This window comes from Narcine bancroftii, chromosome 3, assembly GCF_036971445.1.
Source record: "Narcine bancroftii isolate sNarBan1 chromosome 3, sNarBan1.hap1, whole genome shotgun sequence".
Lineage (NCBI taxonomy): Eukaryota > Metazoa > Chordata > Chondrichthyes > Torpediniformes > Narcinidae > Narcine > Narcine bancroftii.
This window is the reverse complement of record NC_091471.1, coordinates 200,691,147-200,717,256: the sequence shown is the minus strand read 5'-3', so window position 1 is coordinate 200,717,256 and position 26,110 is coordinate 200,691,147. Positions and strand designations below refer to the sequence as shown.

Genomic DNA, 26,110 nt, shown 5'->3' with positions numbered 1-26,110 from the left:
TTGATTGTGGGGAAAGGGTGCTGGGCACACTTGGCAATGAGGAAGGAAATAAAGAAACATGATGTTTTACCATATCTGGTTGGATCAGACTTGTTTATTGCTTGATTGCTGTTTGTAGGAGGTATTTTGAAACTGGGATCATGTGTCCTTGTACGCAAAAACACAGTGGGGAAATTCACTCTATGTTCAGTTTTCTATGATAGCAGAACCTGGACAAATAAAGTCCTGTAAAATTTAATCTCTGTATTAATATAATTCTCATAGTAATCCTTCCAGTGGAAAGTCACTAATATTAACAAGAGATCTTGTTAAGAGACCTGAGGGCAGCAGCAACAAATATTGCTTTTATGCTGACAATTGTTTGATTTAATTCCAGTCTAGTGGCATATGTGCATCAATTTCTGGGTTCTTCTTGGAAGATAAATATCAACCTATTAACAAATGGTTTATAACTTTGGCAGGGAAGTGAGAAAGACTGATTTATTCATTTAAATACCTTGGTCAGGTTCCTGGAAATCACTACCTGGCATCCAATCTAAATAACTGCTAGTTTTAAAATGCCAAAGTTGGACAGGCGGCAATATTTTATTTTAATTGTTCACTGAAGCATGTGATTAGAAGAGAATCATCTGAAAAACTACTTCTTTGTTGTTTGTAAGACCATGGAGCTCTTAAGTGGAGAATAATAACACCTAGAGGTGGTTAAGAAAAGTTTTTATTTAAAAACTGTTCATACTGCATAATCTTCTATTTTTTTTATATTTGTAACACTTTTGAAATGCCGCATTTATTTTGAATACCTACAAATTCTAAGTCCTTCAGTTTTGTTTTTCACTGGAGTTCTTAACCGCCACTGGTGACTTCGAGCAGTCAGTCTGGTGAAAACTGGGTAGCTGATTTACTGCTACAGCAGTGTGTGGAAGCTATGGCCCCCATGCATGGAAAGATCATTTTGCCCCTAAAGAGGATAGCAAATAAGCAATGTAAAGCTGATTTTACTCTGTGGCACATTTGCTTTTAAATGAATGCATGGCTCTTAATTATTTCGAGAACGATATGACGACAAGTAGTCCCTACTGTAGTACCATCTCAGGGTAATTGAATAAATTATATACATGTAGATAAGGAGACAAATTGACAAGTGCATATGTAGTAAGGGATAGAAAAATTGTGGAAGAAGTCAGGCTTAAAACTAATCGAGCTAAATAACCTGCTTCTATTATTTCTGTGGAACCTAAATTAAAAATTCTCTGTATGAGTACTGAAGCATCACCAAATCTGTCGACTGGCAGACTCTACATCACGGTTGCAGTCAAAATAAGCAGGAACAAAACTATTTCTGAAAAACCACAGTGAGAAGAGGAAAGAAGGAATTTTTTCACAGGATATTTGGGAGAGTGAGAGTAACTGAACTGCTCTTGTGTATTAACAATATAAACTTGCTCAGCCAAATGATCTCCTTTATGATGTATCCTATATGATTCTGAAAACAGTCATATTAGTGAACGCAAGTTTTATGGCATATAATAAACTTGTGTTCTCTTCATCATTTTGGGTGGTATGGTTAGCGTAGCAGTTAGCTCATCACTGTTACAGCACCACCAATCAGTATCTGGGTTCAAATCCAGTGCTGACTGTAAGGAGTTGATATGATCTCTCTGTATTTGTGTGGGTTTTTCCCATGGGCTCTGGGTTGCTCCCACCATTCAAAACATATTGGGGTTTTTTTGGTTAATTGGTGTTTTTGGGTGGCATGGGGTCGTGGGCTAAAATGGCCTGTTACCATGCTGTATGTCTAAATTTAAATTCTTTGTAAATATCTTGGTCATAATACAAATGTCATTGATCATTGAATCATTTTGTGTTCCAAAATGTTATAAACTGTTTACTAACTTCTGGGGAAAAACAATCTGTGCATTTGATTTTATGCAAACCAAGGAATTGCAGTTTTTGAACTAAAAAAAATCACTTAAAGATGCTAGGAAATAAAGATTTATGCTGGCAACACCCATTACTCCACATGGATAATATCTTAATTACAAGCAAGGCTTTTTTCTTTCAAAGTTCAATTTGGAAGGAGTATTTTATCAGATACTAATTTTTCTGCATAATTGGGAATATCTTAAAAATGTATTTCTAGAGAAGCCTAGTTTAATCTTCTAGGATAGCAGCAGGCCTTTGGTTTATTTTAGCTGTGTTTATGTTTTGTGCCACAGTTATAAAATTTTGATATCCTACCTCATTATTTTAGCAAGCATTTAGCAATTCCGAAGGAATTGTGAACTCTTAATTCAACAGCATTCATTGTAAAATCTTGTGCATTCCCAAAATCTCTGTAAATATTATTTTCCTAAACCTGTTTTTATCGACATCATAATGATTATTACATGTTGGAATTAATTGGTTGTTTTGATTGAAAATGCTTTGGTATATCTTTGCATTTGACTAGGCACTTCATCAATGCAAATCTTTATTTAATTTTAGCCCTGTCAAAAATAAAATGAATAGTTTAGCACACAACATTTTTAATAATTGAATTTTTGTTTGAAACACAGAGAAAAAGGTTCAGATGCATCGTGGAGAAATGATCAGGAGCCACCACCTGAGGTGAGTTGATTCCAGTTGATTGTTTTACTCCATGGTTGCAGAGCAATGTATTTCCAGCTCACTGAATAAAATACATGATTGAAACTAGAGGAATAAAAATGTCACGGGTGCACTTTCTGTACCATTTGTCCTGAACCCATCTTTTGTAAATTTAGCAAATCTGTTGTCAGAAGACCAACTCGGTCAAAATTCTGTGAAGTTATCATGCATTCTTATACTATTACTATATCTTTGCTTACAAAAGCATAAGAATTTTATTTTGAATACTTTATTTTAAAACCACAATAACATCAATTGTAAGAAAAATTTGTAAACAGAAAAATATGTGACAATAGCAAAAGAAAAAACAACCTCCCTCTCCCTCCCCACTAATACCCACCCTCCTTCCCCTGTATCTACCCGCTAAGAAATAAAGAAGAAAAGGAGATCATCAATTATATATATATATATATATATATATATATATATAATTCAACTACTCGGCTGTGAAACCAAGAAATCTCACCGGAACGGATTGAAAGCTCAAATCTTCAAACCAAGAATTTTCAAATATGGGCTCCATACTTTTTTTTATAAAATGGTATTTATCGCTTAAATTATATGTAATATTTTCAAGAAGGATACTGAAATGAAATTTGCATTCCCAAAGCCGAATCAGATTTCCAGGTAATAGCCAAACATTTCTTGAAAAATAAAATCAAATTCTTCAGTATGAGCCAAACAGCAGAACCAAGTATATATGATTGCATTACTTTTATTGTTGCCAACTGTTGTCATAACTTATTTCTAAATTACTCGTTGATCTTTATTACATGGATCACAATGTACAAAATAGTTTTGATGCAACTTTATGAGGCATAAATGAAACTACTCCTTGAGATTGCACACAGTTTAGTTTTCTATATATATGAGGAAGGATGTATTTGCATGAGAGACAGAAGAATTAATTCATGGGATCAAAGGAGTAACATGTGAAGCAAGGTTGAGCAAGTTGGGGCTATCCTCCTTTTAGTGTCGAAGGATGAGCGGTAATCTTTATTGTAACCTACATGATTCTGAGGGGGTTAATGAGAAACTGTTTTCCCTACCAGAGGTATCTTAAACAGGGGATATAGATTTGATATAAGGGGTTGCATATTCAAATAGAGATGAGAAGGAATTTCTTCTCTGGTCATGAATCTTTAGATTTTTGTACCCCTGAGCTCTCGAGATCATTGGATCCATTCGAGGTGGATATTGACAGGCATTAAGTTTACAAGGTGCTTTGAGGAGAGAGTGGGAAAGTCATGTTGAGGCCAAGATTGAATCAGCAGTGATGTTATTGAATTACACAGCAGATTCAAGAGGCACTTCATCTTATCATTCCAAATTTCTCTTACAACGTTGGACCATTGGGTATATGCTGGCTCACAGAGCAATTCCTTTTCCATACTAATTATTTTCCCCTGATCCTATTCTCCCCTTATTCCTATCAATTCTGCCTTAGATTCTGCCCCTCACCTTTGTAGATAATTTACATTGGCAAATTAGCTACCAATCTTCAACTCTTTGGGATATTGGAGAAAAAACAATATAGTCACGAAAGGAATATGCAGGCTCCACAAAGGTTGCACCAGTGGCCAGAATTGAACCCAGGCTGCAGGAGAGATGGGCCAGCAGCTTCATTACTGACACCACTGTGCTGCCCCAAGCCTCATGGAGGAGGATAGTTTTACTCCTGTTCCTGTTTTTTATGTTCTTACTTGCAATCAGTTTGAATTATTGTGTTTATTTTCTTCAGGAAGTTGAAACTGAAGCCATAACTTCAAGTTCAACTTCAGGAGAGGGTGAGCGGATTTAAATTCTTGGGAGTCCCTATCTCGAAAGTTTTTTCCTGGACCCAACATATTAATGGCATTGTGAAAAAAACATGTCATCGTCTCTACTTCCTCAGGAGTTTGCGGAGGTTTGATATGACATCAGAAACTCTGGCAAATTTCTACAGATGTGTAGCAATTTGCGAACACTGCACTTTAATAACCCATGGTAAATTGCTAACAGATTGGAAGACAGTATTAAAGTTCTGATTGGCTGCATCACAGTCTGGTATAGGGACACCAATAATCAGGAGTGAAAAGCCCCGCAAAGGATAGTAGACCGAGCACAGGACATCACAGGAAAAACCCTCCCCACCATCGAAAACATCTTCAGGAAACGCTGACTCAGAGCAGCAGCAGTTATCAAAGATCCACATCACCTGGCACACACACTGTTCTCACTGCTACTATCAGGAAAGAGCTATAGATGCCACAGGACTCGCATCTTCAGGTTCAGGAACAGCTGCTATCCTTCTACCATCAGACTCCTTAAGAATAAACTAAATCAGGACTCATTTAAGGACTCTCACTTTTTCACTTAATTGATTGTTTTTTTTTTCTCTGTCTTGTCTTCTTTGGCTTGGCTTCGCGGACGAAGATTTATGGAGGGGGTAAAAAGTCCACGTCAGCTGCAGGCTCTTTTGTGGCTGACAAGTCCGATGCGGGACAGGCAGACACGATTGCAGCGGTTGCAGGGGAAAATTGGTTGGTTGGGGTTGGGTGTTGGGTTTTTCCTCCTTTGCCTTTTGTCAGTGAGGTAGGCTCTGCGGTCTTCTTCAAAGGAGGTTGCTGCCCGCCAAACTGTGAGGCGCCAAGATGCACGGTTTGAGGCGTTATCAGCCCACTGGCGGTGGTCAATGTGGCAGGCACCAAGAGATTTCTTTAGGCAGTCCTTGTACCTTTTCTTTGGTGCACCTCTGTCACGGTGGCCAGTGGAGAGCTCGCCATATAACACGATCTTGGGAAGGCGATGGCCCTCCATACACACAGTTCATTTACATTTCTTTATTTATTTACATGTGGGTATTGCGTACTTTTTTTTTCTTTTACTACCAGTGTGGTAATTCTGCTTCACCCACTGTAAAAAAAAGAATCTCAGGGTTGTATGTGATGTATGTACTCTGACAATAAATCTGAAATCTAACTAAATTAAATATTATTAAATAGTTCTGATGAAGGATTCTTAACATGAAATTATGGCTATTTTCCTTCCCTTGCATGCCTCTTGACCTACTGAATGCTTCTAAAGGTTTTGTGACTTTCTATTACTCTTGTGGATTTCCAGTGTATTGGCACTGATTTACTACAGCTTACAAACAAATAAAGAATGCACTCACTTGTTTTTTCCAGCACACCATGAAGTCGGCTTTCTTTTATTATTCACTAGACACAACATTGCATTTTTCAACTCCCCAAACACCACCCGACTCCTCTGAGATTCTCATTGGCTCAGTGACACTCCTGACCCTCTCACTCTCATCACCTGTATACTGACGCTTAACACACCCGCGCATCGCATTGCCACAGCTGGCACCATTTCCAACAAAGATAAGTATGCGTCCGGAATGCCAGCATCTGCAGATTTTTAGCTGCACTCAATTAAATTTGGCGTGTTTAGTATTTTACTTGTTGGTTTGATTTGAATAAACCTTTTTAACCTTCAATCATTTTGGCAGAATGATTGAGTTCACTTGTCTCCTTTTCGAGCGAGTCTGATTTTAAATCAGGTACATGTCAATATAATTATTTTTAAAGTAATTTTTTCACTCCAAAATTAGATCTGCCTTGGCAATCTTTGAAAGCTTATTGCTATGATCCCTGAAATGCCGCTTCTGTTTCATTAAAGTGCCAGGTTTACCTCAATTTCAAGGGCCTGTGAAAGAAAATGCTGGCCACCTTACTTGGGGATACTAAATTTGGTGATTTCACAGTGTTAGAAATAGATGTATCTTCACAGAAATTGCTCGAGACAAAAATTGAGAACAAAGAACATTTATTAAACAACAATGCAAAGTTTGGTCCTTCCCCTTACCATGGGAATACACATATACACTGGGGCTCACCCAACTTTTATGCAGTTCATTTCAGTATAGGAATACCCTCCCCCTTACATTCTTCTGCCTCCTGGAGAGGTTTGGCATTAGGTAATCCTGCCTGCCTATGTGCTGTTTCTAAAAGACTAGAAGATTCTTATCTTACAGAGGCTGACTCTGCTTCCTGCATTCTAATTTCCATGCTTAGCCTGTTCATACTGGTTTAATCCATCACTCCACATGTCTGCACTAGTTTCCCCATCTTTCATATTTTCTGTCAAGTTTCCTCATCTCTCACAATCCTCACTTCTCTTTTAGATCAGTGATACTGATCTCTCACAATGATCAGTGTTACTGATCTCTTACAACAGGACATAGCAATAATTAAACATCATTATTGGTAACAGAAATTAGCAACTAGTAGGGATCTGGTAACAACAATTTAAATTGGTAACCATAATTACGTGATCACATTTGAAGTATAACCAATAGGATGAAATGAAACACATTTCAAATACTTACTGCTGTCTCTATTGTAGACTTGATACACACAGAAAACCTATTATTTTCCAAACATGTAAGAATTGGGGAGTGGTCATCTGTAGCTGCCATTCTTGACGGGGGGCCATGGAGACACAGCACATTTAATGGTGACCATGGACTGAAATCAAAATATTTTTTTTAATGTAGTTGGTAGGAGAGAGTACAGAAGAGAACAACTAAACGACCTCTTCACAGGAACTTTGAGTCGAATCTTAAGGATGGCATAGCCAAAAAAAAAGGTCAAGAATGGCTGATCTATGATTATTTTCACTGATAAATTCTGAATAAAATCTGGGAAAATGACTGGAAGCTGTATGTCAGGTTGCTATTGGAAAGGAAAAGCAATTCATTTTTCAGGAATTATTTTCTTTCACATAAATGAATAAAAACTATTCAGCCCATCTTAATTCATGCATCCAATGATCTCGAAATTTTTGTTTAATTCTTCTAGACATTTTGTCTCCACCACTCGATTTGAAAGTTTATTCCAGATCATTTTGTGAAGAATTTCATGCCCATGCTCCTGAAATGATCTTTTCTCAGTTTATATACCTAGTTGTACTCTCAAAGCTTAATTTGAGTTAAAATTCTGTTGTCTTTCCTATGTAGCCAACCACTACAAAGAAACACACACACACAGTGTGGCAGGTTAACCTCACTCCCTTATTAGGGCTGGAAAGGTTGCTTTTATACTGTTCAAGTTCCCGCCATTTTTTGCTGATTGACTGAGTCAGCCATATAAATAACAATGTGGGCAGGAACGTCCATCCATATGAATGCCCTTCTTCCCCAGTCTGTTTCTGGTGAGTTAGCTGAGCAGCTTGACCAACACCATTTTTGGGCTGTTGGTCTGATGCTGCCCCAGCTTCTCACCCCGCCGGTTCATTGTCCTGGGAGTCGCTTTAGTGATCTCTGTCCGCATCTGCTGCCGTGCAATGTGCCGGCCTGATCTCTGCAATAGTGGGCCGCCACATGACCCCCCCCCACTCAAAGGTGGCTCCGTTGTTCTGGATGACTTGAAAGAGACCTTCGTATGGCTTCTGCAGTGATGAATGGTGGGGTTCTCTATGTACAAACATGAACTCACAGTCCTTACGTTTTTTGGGGATGTTGGACTTGGCTTATCCGTGTCTGGAGGGTGGGATCGGAGCCAGGTTACCGACCTATTCACACAGCCTGTCCAGGAAGGTAGTTGTCTCCTCCTGCTGTCCTCTGGCCTGTGGAACGAAATCCCCAGGAACCGTGAGTGGGGTTCTGTAGACGAGTTCAGTGGAGGATGCATGGAGGTCTTCTTTTGGCGCTGTTTGGATGCCCAGTAGTGCCCATGGTAGCTCATCAGTTGGGGCCCTTGAGACTGGTCACGAGGGCAGTCTTGAGGTACCTGTGGAAACACTCCACCATGCCGTTGGCTTACGGGTGGTATGCCGTCATATGGTGTAGCTGAGGGCCCCACAGTTTGGCAGTGTCAGTCCACAAACTTGAGGTGAACTGTGTGCCTCGGTCAGAAGTGATGTGCTGTGGCAGTCCGAATCTTGCAATCCAGGACGAGAGAAGTGCTTTGGCACAGGACCTGGTGGATGTGTCGGTCGGGGGGATTGCTTCTGGCTGTCGGGTGAAGTGGTCGATCACTGTGAACAGGTAGCAGAAACCCTGAGAGACTGGCAAGAGTCCCACTATGTCCACATGTATGTGTTCATGCATTCCATTCGTTCGAAAGGCTGTGGGGGGGATCTTGGTGCGTCGCTGTACTTTGGCTGTTTGGCACTGCGTACACGTCTTGGCCCATTCCCAAACTTGTTTCTGCAATCCATGCCATACGTACTTGCTGGCCACCAGCCAAACCGTAGTCCTGATGGATGGGTGTGCCAGCCTGTGGATGTAGTCAAAAACTCATGGCCTCCATGCCGTTGGGACAATAGGTTGAAACACACACAGGAGGGTGGTAGTACCTGTGCCGACTGGAACGTCCTAAAGCCGAAGGCCTGTGACAGTGGTCCTGTACTGCGGGATCTCGTCGTCCTGCTGCTGTCCCTCTGCCAGTGCTGTGAAGCCCAGACTGTTGACCAGGGATGGATGCTATGTCTTGACAAGACGTTCGTGACCACGTTGTATTTGCCCGAGATGTGCTTGACGTCGGTGGTGTACTCCGAGATGTAAGACAACTGTCTCTCTTGATGGGCTGACCAAGGATCAGAGATTTTAGTTAGGGCGAAAGTCAATGGTTTGTGGTCCGTGAAAGCCCTTCCCTCAAGAAACTACTGGAAATGACGGATGGCTAAGTACAGCGCCAGCAGTTCTCTATCGAAAGCTCTATACTTTAGTTCAGGGGGCCGCAGATGTTTGCTGAAGAAAACTAGTGGGTACCAACTTTATTCTATCTGCTGCTCCAGGTCTCCACCAATCGCTGTTCTTGAGGCATCGACTGTGAGGGCCGTGGATGCATCTGGTCTGTGGTGGGTCAGGAGTGCAGTTTTGGCCAGGGCTTCTTTGGTTTCCACAAATCCACATGTGGATTCATCGTACCAGGTCAGGTCCTTCTCCTTGTCCAGACATCAGGATGAACAGAGGGCACATCACTCGAGCAGCTGTTGGGATAAACCTGTGGTAAACGTTTATCATCCTCACAAACTCCTGCAGACCTTTGGTTGTACTGGGCTTCGGGAAGTTGTGGATGGCCTCTACCTTGTCAGGCAGTGGTGTGGTCCCGTCCTTTGTAATCCTGTGGCCCAGGAAGTCAATGGTGTTCAGGCCAAACTGGCATTTGGCCAGGTTGATGGTGAGGCCTAACTCCTGCAGACAACTACAGAGATTTCAGAGGTGCTGAAGGTGTTCCAGTCGGGTTCTACTTGTCACGAGGATATCATCGAGGTAGACAAAAGTGCCGTCCAGGTCTCTGCCTACTGCGTCCATCAGACGCTGGAATGTCTGTGCCACATTTTTGAACCCAAATGGCATCCTCAGGAACTCGAACAGCCCAAATGGAGTGATGATGGCCGTCTTAAGGGTGTAATCAGGATGCACCACGATCTGGTGATATCCTCGCAAGAGGTCCACTTTTGAGAATATTGTTGCCCCGTGCAGGTTTGTCACAAAATCCTGGATGTGTGGCATGGGTAATGGTCCAGGGTGGTGATCTCGTTGAGCCGGCGATAGTCACCACATGGTCTTCAGCCCCCAGTTGCTTTATGCACCATGTGCACGGGCAAGGCCCATGGGCTGTCTGACTGTCAAACAACACCCAACTCCTTGAGCTTGCGGAACTCTTCCTTGGCCAGTCGGAGCTTCTCCGGGGTAAGTCATCTTGCCCTTGCATGGAGAGGTGGGTCCTTGGTCGGGATGTGATGTCTGATGCATGTCGAGGCATCTCCGCTGTGAACTGAGGGAAAAGTTTTGCCGTGAATCCGCTAGCACCTTGGAGAACTCAACCTCCGAGCTGTGGCCGGAAACCTAGCGTCCCTCAGTGGAATGGTCTGGTAGGTCTCAGTGTGGATGAGTCACTTACCCTTAAGGTCCACTAGGAGGCTATGGGCTCGCAGGAAATCCACTCCGAGGAGTGGTTGTTCCACTGTGGCCAGCGTGAACTCACACAAGAAGTGACTGCCTCCGAACTGCAACTCGGCCCTACAACTGCCATAGGTTCGTATACTGCAGTAGTTGGCAGCCCTCAACTTGGGTCCTGCTAACCTGTGCCTAGTGTCCATCCCTGTCGAGGATATCACACTGACCTCTGCTCCTGCATTCACCAGGAGGCATCTGCCGGACAGGCAGTCCCAGACGTACAGCCAGATGGCTGGCCTTGATGTTTCGCTGGAACTTGCAGGGGGACTGGCATCGGCGGGCCTCTGTGCCCCATCTCCGGTGGTAGGAGTACAATCTGTCGCTGGACTTGCTCCTGCCTCTCGTCTGCTGTTCCTTGCTTGGGACTGCTCTGGTCCGATTGTGGGGCTTCTTTACGAGCTCCACGGTAGCCGAGCACTTCTGTTTCTCTTTTCACAGGATGTTTGCCCATGCTGTGACTTTCTTGGGATCGGTGAAATCCGCATCCACCAGGAGTAATTGGATGTCTTCAGCCATCTTTTCCAGGAAGGCCTACTTGAACGTGATGCCGGCCTGCTCATCTCCCAGGAGGGCCAGCATCTCGTTGATGAGTGCCAACGGGGATCTGTCTCCAAGCCCATCCAGGTGGAGCAAACGTCTCTCTCCGCGAGAGTCCGAATGTCTCGGTTAATAGCTCTTTAAAGCCAGTTAAGTGCCTTCCATGGTGGCCTGTGGATAAATTTGGCCACTCTGTCTGTAGTCTGCGGATCCAGGACACTGACCACATGGTAGTACCGGATGGTCTCCGCTCTGATCCCCCAATTCTGGAACTGAGCCTCGACCTGGTCGAACCACACGCCGGGTCGAACTGTCCAGAAGGTTGGGAGCTTCAGGCCGACTGGGCTGACTCCTGCTTTGTTTAGGTTTAGATTCCTTCTAAACTGTCGGAGTCACCAATTGTAGCCGACCGCTACAAAGAAACACACACACACACACACACACACACACACACACATTTACTGTGTGGCAGGTTAAGCTCATTCCCTTATTAGGACTGGAAAGGCTGCTTTTATACTGTTCAAGTTCTGGTCGTTTTTGCTGATTGACTGAGTCAGCCATATGAATAACAATAGCGGGTGAGAATGTCCATGTATATGAGCGCCCTTCTTCCCCAGCCTGTTGGTCTGTTGCTGCCCCAGCATCTACCCCCGCCAGTTCGTTGTCCTGGGAGTCGCTTTAGTGATCTCTGTCCGCATCTGCTGCCGTGCAATATGCCGGCCTGATCTCTGCAATTGCGGGCCGCCACATCTATGTGATTTACAACTGTACATGCATTTTTACTCTGGCTTTTTCCCAGCCATAAAAGTTTGCTTTTCCATTCTTGGAATCAGATTATGTCAAACATGAAATTATGAAGGGTATCATTCAGGTAGTTAGTCACTTTTTTCCCCGGGTTATGGGAGTCCAAATGTGAAGGAAAAGATTTAAAGGGGATGAGCTGCAGGTTTTTCACTAGAGGGCTATGGGGAAATGGAATGAGCTACCAGAGAAGATATTAGAGGCAAGTGTAATTAGAAGGTTTTAAAAAATTAATTTGCATAGATTCATGAGTAGGAAAGGTTTTGGAAGGGTTAGGCCAAAGAGCCTGTTTCCATGCTATAGAACTTGATGAATCTATGGAAAAACTATTTTGGTTCCTCTAGTGCTTAATGGTGGTCCTTTCCAACAAAATTGGGTGCAGCAGTAAAGATATGCTCAGTTTATGGTATTAAAAGGTTAAATTTTTCTTGGGCATTTCCTCAGAGTTGATCATCAGACACTTCCACTTTAGTTCACAAATTCTGAAGTAGCTGATAAGGCCCATGTGGTTTCCATACTCTTTGTCACATGTGAACAGGAAATGCTTAAATAGGCATGCAAATGAATAATAGCAGCTGGTGCTTTATTTTCATTGAACTTGCACATTCTCCTGATGAAGAGACACCAAAATTGCCATGCCATTCTGATTCTTCTCCATTTTGCTGTGCAGGAGGTCAGAATAAAATGCCTGTTTCTTCTTTTGGGTTTGTGATTGATGTTGCTACTCATTGTTAACAGCCCCAGTGCTGGGAATATTGGCCTTGGAGAGAATGTTGATATAGCTTCACTTGTACTACCAGAAGATTTGGAGGCTTTTGTCAAGGCAATGTTAGTGGTAAGTCCCCAGTGCTTTGTTGTGCCTACTGTTGGTAGTCTATGTCTCCAAAGCACACAGGAGTGCAGGGGTCATAAGAACTTATGAAATAGAAGCAGGGGTAGGCATCTGGCCCATTGAGCCTGCTCAACCATTCAATGTAATCTGATGCCAAGCTCATCTCCATCAACCTGCCTTTTCCCCCTATCCCTTAATTCCCTTACTGTGTAAAAATCTATCCAACCTTGTCTTAAATATATTTACTGAGGTCACTTCCATTGATTCCATGGACAGCAAATTCGACAGGTTGACCACCCTCTGGGAAAAGCAGTTCCTCCTCATCTTCCTAAATCTGCTACCTTGAATTCTTCTAAATTCCCGCGAATATAGTCCCAGATGACTCAATCTATCCTCATAGGTTCACCCCCTCATCTCTGGAATAAACTTGGTGAACTTCCTCTGCACTGCTCCAAAGCTATTACATACATCCTTAATCAGGAGACCAGAACTGCACTCGGTACTCCAGATGTGGTCTCACTAGTATCTTATACAGTTGTAGAATAGCTTCCCTATTCTTGAATTCAATCCCTTTAACAATGAAGACCAACATTCCATTTGCCTTCTCAGAATTAATTGTCATGAACAAGGCACCAAATTTGTTTTGGGACAGCATCACAGTGCAAACATTCATATAAACCACCTTACAAAAATACATAAGTCAAGGTAAGGCAGAGTCTTTTGTTTATTGATCATTCAGGAATCTGATGGCAGCGGAGAAAAAGTTGTCTTTGTGCCATTGAGTACTCATCTTTAACCTTTTCCAGATGGATGCAGAGTGAATAGACCATGGCCTGAGTGGTGGGGGTCCTTGAGGAGAGAGACTGCTTTCTTGTAGGAGTGATATCTGGTGCCTGTGATGTCGCAGTCTGAGTTAACAACTCTCTGGAGCTTTTTGTTGTCCTGTACATTGGCACCTCCATACCAGGCAGTGATACAACCAGCCATAATACTCTCCACTGTACAACTGTAGACGTTTTTGAGATTCTTTGGTGACATACCAAATTCTTCTGGTGATCCTTCTTCATGGTTGCATCAACATGGAGGCTCCAGGATAGATCCAAAGAGATGTTGACACCCAGGAAATGGAAGTACTTGATCCTCTCAGTTACTGAGCCCTCAATGAGGACTTCCTCCTGAAGTCCACGATCACCTCATTGGTTTTGTTAGTGTTGAGTATAAGGTTGTGAACAGAGCAGTGGGCTACGCACGCATCGAGGTGCAGCTGTGTTGATAGTCAATGAAGAGGAGATGTTGTTTCCAATTCGAATTGACTGTGGTCTTCCAATGGGTAAATTAAGGATCAAATAATTGTGAAGAAATAATTCTGAATGCTCATTAGAGCTTTGAGGTGAAACAACTGTATTGCAGAGGTCCAGGCTTTGGAGCTTGTTGACCATTATTGAAGGAATAATGATGTTGAAGGCAGAGCTATAGTCTATGAAGAGTTGGAGTTTTCGTTTTGATCCGGAGCTGAGTGGAGAGCCAGTGATATTTTGTCTGCTATGGACCAATTGTAATGATGGGCAAATTCCAGTGGGTCGAATCCTTTGCTTAGGTACGTGTTAATTCTGGCCATGACCAACCCCTCAAAGTATTTTCTCACAGTAGATGTTAGTGCTAAAGGACAATAGTCATTGAGGCTGTTCACACTACTCTTCTTTGGCGCTGGGATGATTGATGCAGGAGGGAACCTCTGACTAGCAACGAAAGATTAAAAGTGTCCATGAACACTCCAAAGAGTTGGTTGGCACAGATTGTCAGTACCCTGCCTATGATGCTGTCAGGGCCTGATGGCATGCAAAGGTTCACTCTCTTGAAGGATGTTTTGACGTCTGCCTAGGAGACAGATATCACAGGGTCCTCAGCCTTTGGACGGATTTTTGTCAGCGTTGTTGGTTTCTCCTTCTCAAAGCAGGCATCTCATTGGGTAATGAAGCATCACAGCCACCTTTGGTATTCACCCTCATTTTGTAGGCTGTAATGGCCTGCACTCGCTGCCATAATTCCTCCAAAATTGCCACTTTGTGGCAGAGATAACCTCCTATGCATCATATCTGGACTTCTTGTAGAGATCTGGGTTCCTGGCCTTAGGCCCTTGATCTCGCCCTCACAGCTTACAAATCCTCTGATTCATGAAGTCTTCAAAATGAAGACTTCTTGATAGCCTGCTGCACCTGCAAACTAACCTTTTGTGACTCATGCTTAAGCACTCCCATGTCCTTTGGCATGGCAGCATGCTGCAATTGCTTGCAATTTAAATAATATTATGATCTTCCACTTTTCCTTCCAAAGTGGGTAACCTCACATTTGCCAACATTGTACTCTTGCCCACTCACTTAACCTATCTATATCTCTCTGCTGACTTTCTGTATCCTCAGTACAATTTGCTTTTATACTCAATTAACTTGGATCTACTACAATCCATTCCCTCTTCCAGATAGTTTATGTATATTGAGAACAGTTGTGGGCCCAACACCCACCCCTAGAGCACCCTGCTCTCCATCAATTGTCAACCAGAAAGACACCCCAACCCTCTGGTTTCTATCAATCCTTTCTTTATCCATGTGTAATGTGGATTGTAGAGGGTCATTTGACTTCTTCATCTGGAACCTAGTTGGAATCACCTGTCATTCAAGGTTGGACTCTGCCTACCCATTAGTGCACACCTGACCATTAGCCTCTTAAAATCACCTAGTTCTTACCTGAGCCATACTTCACAGCTTACTATACTTTAAAAATCCTCCACATGCAGCTGACTGGTTTCTTTTGTTCCTCATTCCTGACTGCGAATGCTGCTCTACGCCAGGTCATGAACTGTGGACATTGCTTGAGTTGTTTTTAAGGAGTGCACTGCACTGAGAGTGAGACCATAGTATTTTGTGGGAATACTTAGATTTGAGCTGTACCCCATTGGAACAGGGAACCAAGAGTATGTATTGAAGTCCCTGTATAGTAAGTGTGTGCTAGTTTCTGAATATTACTGCATGTATGTGAGAGAGAGAATAAGCAACCACTGGTATCAGAGATCACTATATCACTGTATAAGATCACTAAATCACTGTATAAGATCACTATATCACTGTATAAGATCACTATATCACTGTATAAGATCACTATATCACTGTAGAAGATCACTATATCACTGTATAAGATCACTATATCACTGTAGAAGATCACTGTATCCGATGTGACTGCTTACATTGTTTAAGTACCGAGTGTCTGCCCCATTACTATTTCCCCATGTGTGTAATGAAGATCACCCTTTGCTTGTTTAGCCTGTGTCTGGACTCGTTTCTCCGTGAACCCACCGAGCCTGATTTGATCACACACAACACCATGCTAAAACATCATTCCCATTTCATACTTCCTTATCTTCTGTATAAGTCTTTTATGCGGGACCTTATCAAACACCTTCTGGAAATCCAGACGAACAATGACCACTCTACTACCACTGACCACTTTTCTTTAAGTTTTATGTATCGTTTGAGCTTGGACGTGACAGTTGTTTCACCTCAAAGCTCCAGTGAGAATTCAGAATTATTTCTTCACATGATGTAACTCCTCATAACAAGTATTTGATGCCTCCCATTCAAAAATATTGCCCATACTATTCCATCTTTAATAATTTTTAAATTGACATTTTATCACAAGGCTTCAAAATTAAATTCTGCCTGAATCAATATGCCAGGAATATTTGGAGACACTAATCGACACATCATACATTTTTGTTTATAACTTTACTGCTTTCACATTTTAGTTTTAGAATAGATTCTGGAGTGTCCATTTAAGATTAATGGAATACCTTTATATCTGCAATCCACTTTCAGTGTAAAATGATTTATATTTCTATTAATCACACAAAAAGAATAAAAATATAGCTTAAAGATAACTTTTCCTATAAAGTTATAGATCAGAGTTACTTAATAGACAAAATAAATGTATTCTTGCACATTGACTTTTATTTGAATTAATTTAGGACTGTAGTGAAATCAATTGATTTCCAGTTATGAAATACAGAATATATTAAAGTTGCCATGCATTACTTATTATCTGATCAATTTTAACAGGACACAGTGAACAGATCAATTGTTAATTTTACATTATATTTGATTAGTAGTTGTAATGGTAAGCTTCTGGTTTTTTTTAATAGAAGTAAAAACCTTTTGTGTCACTTAAGCCATTAAATTAATTGAAGATATCAACATAACCACTGCCTCAAGAAGGCAGCCAGCATCATAAAAGATCCCTATCACACTATGCTCTCCTGTTACTGCTATCTTCAAGAAGAAGGTACAGAAACCTGCACCTCCAGGTTCAAGAATTTTTTTTCAGCATCTCTGAATCTTGAACTACTCTGACCATCACACCACTCCAAGATCTGTCTGCATTTTTTGCTTGACTGACCAACTGCAAATATCTCTTTATTCCTCCATCCCTCTATCTTCCTCTTGTGTTTTTTTTAAAACTGGAAGGTTAATTATATTTGAATTGTTGTAAGTGTGTTTTATGAATCTGGGAGGTTGCAGCAAGTGAGACTTTCATTGCATCTGTATATTCTACTTATATATATCATACACACACAACGGGTACATATAGCTTTTGTTCAGAACACAACATTGTTTGTAAATGCTTTCTGGACAGCACATATTTCCAGGTTAAAGTGTAGAACATTATTAATTCTGTACCCTTTTACTTGTATACAATTTTTGGAACTTTTCCTGACCCTATGGTTCTGGCTCCATATTCTAGTAACAAAATAGGTCCTTCTGAAAGTGTTATCCTTTCAAAGAAAGAGTTATATTTCTTGAGTTAATTGAAGAAAGTATTAAAAAGGCTAATACGGCAGCACTTTTATATAATGGATGCCCCTAATACGGCAGCACTTTTATGTAATGGATATGCCTAATATGGCAGCACTTTTATGTAATGGATGCCCCTAATATGGCAGCACTTTTATGTAATGGATGCCCCTAATATGGCAGCACTTTTATGTAATGGATATGCCTAATATGGCAGCACTTTTATGTAATGGATGCCCCTAATACGGCAGCACTTTTATGTAATGGATATGCCTAATATGGCAGCACTTTTATGTAATGGATGCCCCTAATATGGCAGCACTTTTATGTAATGGATGCCCCTAATATGGCAGCACTTTTATGTAATGGATGCCCCTTGTGCAGTTGATTCAACCTCACATTCCCAGAAAACTGGGTTTGATCCTGACTTGTGACTGTTTTGTGTGCAGCGTTGGCATGTTCTCTCTGACTGTGCAGGTTTCTTCTTGGTGCTCCAGTTTCCTCCCACATCTTAAAAACAGGCTAAGTTAATTTGATAGAAAATCGTGGTTGCTTTACCTCAAGTATGACAAACTGGAATATTACTGATATTAATTTGGCTTCAGTTAGAGGCAAGTTGGAAGAAGAGATCAGCAATCTTGATCATCAAGTTCAATCTGTAGTGTGACTTCTGGAAAAAAAAATCAAACCTTTTGACACAAACACTGATATTCATTCGAGGAAGTAAAAGTTAACAATTTGAACTTTGATATTTGAAGAATTATGTGAAGCTGCAAGATCAATGAAATAAGTTTGTTACTTGTGAAACTGTAGTCAGATTTGGTAATGTTGATTATAGTTGTAGAAGGTATGAATTACAGTTCTAAATGGATCTGACACTAAACATTTGTTCACTAAACGTTGACATTAGATTATATAGCAACTTTTATGATGATTTTGGGAGATTACCTGCAAGATCTCAATGAATGCAAAAGTTGATGGAAAAAATTGTTTTAGGTGCCAAATTTCTTTTGACTAAGTGCAATGCAAATACTTCACAGTGGGCACTTCCATCGAGCAGGAGATTATTGTCAAAGTGGATAGGCTTTTCCATTGGATAGAGAAGAGAGAGGATGTTGGGACATGGTACCTTTCACATTTTTCATTTTCTGAAACAAATTTCCAGAGTATAAAATGCATATGATACTAGTAAGCCTGAATCACCAAGTGGCAAATGGATCTGGGTACTATAGAAGTCAAGCAGGTGTATATTATTATTGTGCTTCCCAGTTACTATAGTTTCCCAGAATGTGGTTGATTGTTCTCTATTTTTTTTAATGGAATTTCTCTATTCTTTTAAATTGGCCTGAAATTGTTATCTATATAATTTTGGCTTTTCCAGCTGATTACATAATGGGCCAGAGAAAGATTGATCGGTCAAGTTTGATGACATTGGTATTTTTAAGTTTTTTTATTGCTCAGAACATTTAAATCAAATCTTGTAGAAGTGGTCAATGCAAATGAGACCTTTTGTCCCACATCTCTCTGCCAAACATGATGTCCAAATCAAACTGAAACTCTGCTGTTTGCACTTGATAACTATACCTCCATCCTCTTCATATTTATTTCTATCTGGAATCCTCTTAAATACTACTATTGTATCTGCATCCACTACCACTCCTGGCAGCATGTTCCAGGCACTCTCTGTGTAAAATATTTGCCATGGACATCTCCCTGAAAGATCATCCCCCTCACCATAAGTGCATGTCCTTTCTTGCTTGACAATTTTGACTATCACCCTATTAATGCCTCCATGATTATATCAGGTCTCCCCTCAGTCTCCTATGCTCCAGAGAAAGCAGTTCACATTAGTCCAATCTATCCTCATAAATCGTAACCTCCAAACCAGACAACATCCTGGTAAACCTCTTCTTTACCCTTTCCCAATGCCTCCACCTCCTTCCTGTAATAGGCCTGACCAGAATTGTGCATAGTATTCCAAGTGTAGCCTGACCAAATATTGATTTAACTGCATTCTGACTTCCCTACTTTTGCACTCAGTAATCCACATAATTAAGACATGCATGCTATATGCCTTTTTCAATTATCTTTGAACTTAGACTCCCAGATCCCTCTGTATATCAAAAATTTTAAGAGCCCTTGCATTAAATTTATACATTTCATTTACGTTTAACCTTCTAAACACCTTACACTTGTCCAGATTAAACACCATCAGCCATTTCTCTGCCCTTATCAGTAACTGATCTACATCCAATTAGATTACTTGATGGCCTTCTCCACTGTCCACTATTCCATCATTCTTTGTTTTGACTGCAAATCTACTTTTACATCCAAGTGATTTATATATAATACAGAATTATCACAGATCATAGGGGTCCCAACACCAATCCCTGCAGAATGCCATTGGTCATAGGTCTCCAACCTGAGTAACAGCCTTCCACCATAACTCTTTATCTTCTGTGGGCCAGTCAATTCCATATGCAAACCATCAACTCGCTAAGGGGCCTGTAATTTTCACTATTTGAGTCAGCCTACCATGAGAGACCTTGTCAAACACCTTACAAAAGTTCATGTCAACCATATCCAATACCTTATCCAATCAACCATCTTTGTCACCTTGTCAAAAAAACTCAAATTGTTAAGATATGACCTTCTCTTCACAAAAACATGTTGACTCTCCCTAATCTGACCGTGATGTTTTCTATTTCTTGTTTTTTTTTGTCATTTCCCTACTACTGATGTGACATTTACCAGTGTATAATTTCCTGATTACCTTTTTTCCTTCTTGAGTTACTCTCCAATTCTCTGTGACGACTCTGTCACTACTGAAGATGTGAAGGTGATTATCAAGGCCCCAGCAATCTCTTCACTTGCCCCTTTCAATAAACTTATCCTACTCAATGCTCCTCAAAAGACCCAACACCACCTCTTTTTTTGATCTCAAAATGCCTGAACATGAGCACTCTCCATTGCTGTCAATATACTTCTCTTTGATAAATATATTTACATTTAATTAATTTCCAGACAAATAATGTTGAAATAAAATATGCAAATTTTGCAATTTTCTTAGCATGTCAGCAGAGTTTGAGCCGATGTGGGGAATTAAGATCTTCATTTCCCATGATAACCATCCAAAGCTTAAATTATCCTTTATTAACATCCTTTATTATTGAAAGCTTTCAGCTCCTCTATCAGCTCTGAACGTCAGGATTAGCGTGTTGTTATACCAGTCAAATACTTGCCATATTAATAGAGCATCTTCTTGTCTAGGTTCAGCAGTTATGACCAGCTCCCTTGTTTAAATAAAGATAATGAATAAAGACCATTTTTTGATGTTAAATGTGCTAACAGTTGTAAGGCTTGCTTAGTCGCTCTCCATTATTTCAAATTTGATGTGACATTTGAGTTTGCATATCTGTGATAATTTCTTATTTGTCAAAAATTGCCCAGTATGATTTCTTAGCAAACTTGGTACTTCAGGGTGTTAACCCAGTGTAATTTCATGAAGTGTAAATCTCAATGTGGGCACTGATTAACCAATTATTTGCAACTGAAGTAAAATGAAAGGACAGAGGTTCATTCACTTGGAGTAATGCAGCACAGAAACAGGCTCTTTGGCCTGCAGAGTCCATGACCAACCTTCAACCACCTATTTACACTAATCTTAAATTGTCACTTTTTATTTTTTCTGCACTGTCCCCAAGATTCTCCCACTCACCCACACAATGGCCATTTAACCAAGCATCCTTTATATCTTTGGGATATGCGAGGACACTAACAGCCAGAGGAAACCCCTCTACTCGGATGGTCAGATCAGACGACATTTTAAATCTAAATTTACACATACAGCACAGTAACAGGAGAAATCTGCCCAAGAGCCCATGCTGCCCAATTACACCCAATTGACCTACAACCCCTGATATATAAACAAATAGATACTTCACAGATTTAACAGTTTAGTTACACAATCATCATTGTGACCATGGGAATCAATTGTGGTCATTTTTTGTCTTGATATTTGATCAGCAGATATTACTTGATCAAATGAAAGGGAAGAAATCAAAGTTGGTTTATCTTGTTACTAAAGTGCACAGGGAACAGTCCTTAAATGAGGCCCTGATTGAGTTTATTGTTGAGGAGTCTGATGGTGGAGGGATAGCAGCTGTTCCTGAACCTGGTGGTGTGAGTCATGTGGCACCTATAACCTCTTCCCTGATGCAGCAGCGAGACAGAACATGTTCTGAGTGGTGTGGATCCTTGATGATTGCTGCTGCTGTCCAATGGCAGCATTCTGTGTAAATGTTCTCAATAATGGGGAGGATTTTGCCTGTGATGTCCTGGGCTATGCCTACTACTTTTGAAAGGCTTAACACTCAGGGGTATTCATGTCCCCATACAAGACCGTGATGCAGCTGGTCAGAACACTTTCCACCACACATCTGTAGAAATTTGCCAGTGCTTCTCGGGTTGTACCAAACCTTCGCAAACTCCTGAGGAAGTAGAGGTGCTGACGTGCTTTTTTCACGATGTCATTAGTGTGTTTGGTTCAGGAAAAATCCGAGATAGTGATTCCCAAGAACTTAAATTTGCTCACCCTCTCCACCTTTGAATCCCCAATGATCACTGGATTGTATACCTCTGGATTTCCCTTCCTGAAGTCAACAATCAGCTCCTTAGTTTTGACATTGAATGCAAGGTTGTTGTTGGTGCCCCATTCAACCAAGTTTTCAATCTCCCTCCTGTATGGAGACTCATCACCTTCCTTTATATAACACATTACCGTGGTATCATCGGCAAATTTGTAGATGGTGTTATTGTCTTACCGAGCCACACAGTCGTAAGTGTAAAGTGAGTAGAGCAGGGGGCTGAGAGGTGAGGGAAGCATTGAGCATATTACAGAGTAATACATCTCTGGGAGAAGATGGTTTCCTGCTTGAATTTTATAAAGAACAAATTTATTGATTCCTCTTTTTATGTGTATATTATCTCAGGTGATGGTAACATATAAGCTCCTGTTATCTTTCTCTTTTGTGATAATAATGGTAATACCAAAAAATGGTAGAGACCCTTTAAAACCATCATCTGACAGAGTGATTTCTTTGTTAAATATAGATTATAAGATCATTGCAAAAATTGTAGCTAATAGATTGACAAAATCTTTACCAAAGTTGATAAATATGGACCAGACAGGCTTTGTTTAAAAGAAAGAAAATCTACCGATACTGTAAGTAGATTACTTGGTATAATACACAACACAAAAGAAGGGAGATTTAAGCGTAGCAATTGCTTTGGAAGCAGGAAGTGTTTGATAGACTAGAATGGGATTTTTTGTTAGAGGCGTTTGAAAAATTTGGGATGGACGGATATTTATAAATTGGGTTAAAGCTTTATATAATAGTCCTAAAACTAAAGTTGTAACAAATGGGCAAGCCTTGACTCCGTTTTCATTTGGTAGATCAAATAGGCGAGGATGCCCTTTACCACCTGCTTTATTTATATTAGCACTTGAACCTCTTGCAGAACTGAACTGGACTGATACATTAAAGAATTGAAGGTTATTCATGAAGAATACACAATTAATTTATTTGATGATGATGTTCTGATTTATTTGACGGAACCAATAGGTTCATTATGTAAGTTATATTCAAGATTGGTGGAATATGGTAAGGTGTCTGGTTATAAAGTAAATTGGGATAAAAGTGAAATTATGCCCCTTACTATAGGGGATTATACTCAGTGTCAACAAATTTTTCATTTTAAATGGCCAGTAAATGAAATAAAATATTTAGGGATGCGAGTAGATAATAATTTAGAGAATGTATATAAATTAAACTATGAACCTTTACTTAAGAAAATTGGTAAGGATTTGAATAAGTGGAAAATATTGCCAGTAACATTATTGGGTAGGGTTAACTGTGTTAAAATGAATATATTTCCTAAAGTGCAATATTTATTTCAAACTTTACCAATAATTAAATACAGTACATTTCCAATTATCTGAAATCTGGTTCTCTGAAATCCACTTTTATCCAAAAAAAATTCGGAGCCAAACTGACTGGGGACCGCGGGCCCCCAGCACCGGCAACAGCGGACCGCGGTGTCCTGGACAGGATTTTGACCCTCGGGCTTCTGGCATGAATGGGGCCTCAGTGGGGAGGTGTGGGTGATGGGCATGATTGGTGAGACTTAAACATTATTTTATTGCTTAAAAAGCCTTACCTTGTTGTTAGTTGTTTAAACACTGTTACAAGTGATTTGCTGTTGCTACTGGCCTTTTTTTTTAGAAAATGATCAGTTCTCTGAAAAACCCGTTTATCCAAAATGGATAATTGGAGTTATACTGTAAAAACATTAGAAATTTTCTTTGGAAGGGTAAGATTTTGAGAGTTTCTTTGGATAAATTGACATGGAAATTCTGGTTAGGTTTACAATTACCAAATTTAAAAAAAATTATCTTAATGCTGCTCAATTGAGATTTTTGACCTTTTTTGATGAGGAAGGAAACCAGCATGGGTTAAAATAGAAATTGATAAAATAAGAGAGAGGAAATTAGAAGATTTTGTATATAAATGAGAATCAAAATTATTTCGGCAGAGGAAAGCACCCTTGTTGAAACATTTGATTAATATTTGGAATAACGTAAACAACAAAATTGGAATGAGGAGTGCTGACCTGATGAAAATGCCTTTGATTCAAAATCAACTTATTCCATTTTCAATGGATAATCAATTTTTAAATATTTGGTCTCAGAAAGGAATTAGATGTATAAAAGATTATAACAAAAGAAGGAATTTAATGTCATTTGAACAATTAAAAAATAAAAATGGGACAGAAAATAAAGTAAAATTTTGTTATGATCAAATGCAGGCTTATTTAAGAGATAAATTTGGTCCTGCAATGGCTTTTACCGAAATGTGGTGATGTAGGAATGTTCAAGCATTGTAGATACATTAAGAAAATTATCTCAGCTATGTACACTTTATTGCAGAAGGGAACTTTAAACAGAGGATATAATAGGTCCAGACAATGGTGAGAAACAGTCCTAAATACTAATATTAATTAATCAAATTGGTCAGATTTTTGCTGAGATAGTATGACAAACACGGTAAATACAAATTTATTTGTATTTATTTATTTACCGTGTTTACCCAGTAAACAGTTGTGGAAATGCATAGATTTGTCACACTGCAATATGCAGAATGCTAGAGAAATTCAGCAGGTTATGCAGTGTCTATAGGGAGCAAAGGTATTTGTACATACAAATGGGTTCAATGTGATTTTTAACATCAATTATACCTTACACCACGAAAGTTAAATAAATTGTAGTCAGATTTACCAGATTAATGTTTTAGATGTGGTAGGCCATAGGTACTTTTTTACGTTCAACTTGGACTTGCCCCAAAGTGACACCTTTTTGGTCAAATACCTATATATCAAAGAGTTTTTTTTAATTGCTTTAACAGTAGCAAGAAAACGTATAAAAGTAACCTGGAAATCTGATACCCACCTGGGTTTTGATGCACAGCTGTGTTCCTTTGAAGAAGATTACTTAAAATTTGAGAAATAAGTATGATGTATTCTTGAAAATTTGACCCCCGTATCTATAAATTGAGGAATTAATTTATATATCTTTTCTTTAACCTTTGATCCTTGTTAACCTTCTCCAGATGTATTAAAGAATATAAATTATTGATGCCATGTGGGGGGGGGGGGGGGGGGGGTCCTCCGGCAACCAGGTTTCTATTCTTTCTTACTTCTTTCTCTCTTTTTCTATGCTTTTTCTTTATTTCTTTTTTTTCCTTTGCTATTGGGGTTCAGGGGAGGAGGGAGTTGGGGTTTACATCATGCAATGGATTTCAAGTTCAAGTTTATTGGTGCTTGTACCAGTACAACCCAACAAGACAGCGCTCTCCAGTTCATGGTACAGAACAATTCAAAACATGCTTCAGACAACACAGATATCACACAGTATATGCTCAGTGCATGTGTACATATTTTAAAATAAATGTGATTAATGAATAGTAGACTCACAGAGTGTTGTTTAGAAGTCATTCAGCAGTCTCAATGCCTGTGGGAAGAAGCTGTTCCTCAGCTTGGTGGTTTTTGGCTCTGATACTTCTGTATCTTTTTCCCTATGGGAGTACACTAGTTGGACGATGCTGTGTAGGTGTCTTCCCTTATTTTGTAAGCCATCTTTGAACAACAATCATGGTAAATCACATCAATGGAGGAGAGCGAGACTCTCCTCTCTGCCACTTTTATGGTCCTGTGGATTGATCTCGGATCTGATGCTCTGCAGTAACCATACCTCACAGTAGTGCAGCTGGCCAGGACCCTCTTGAATAGAGCTCCTGTAGAAAGTTTACAGACTGGTGGCTGGTCATCTTGCCTGCCTCAGCCTTCTTAGGAAGTGTGCTCGCTATTGCAGTCTGGAACAGCTTGTATCATGCAAATTTGTTTTCAACCAATAGGACTGTTAATTGTTATGGAGTTTTTAATTTT

At 40.2% G+C, this 26,110-nt stretch overlaps 1 protein-coding gene across 3 annotated transcripts in view; it reads left to right on the top strand.

Annotated features, from left to right (window-relative positions):
* The window catches only part of naf1 (nuclear assembly factor 1 homolog (S. cerevisiae)), a 217,569-nt gene that overhangs the window by 152,396 nt on the left and 39,063 nt on the right, over window positions 1-26,110 (top strand). For all 3 annotated transcript variants that reach the window (XM_069926274.1, XM_069926272.1, XM_069926273.1), the window contains exon 7: window positions 2,556-2,607. In XM_069926274.1, coding sequence (XP_069782375.1) covers window positions 2,556-2,607 — 52 coding nt within the window. The remainder of the gene's footprint in view (window positions 1-2,555; window positions 2,608-26,110) is intronic.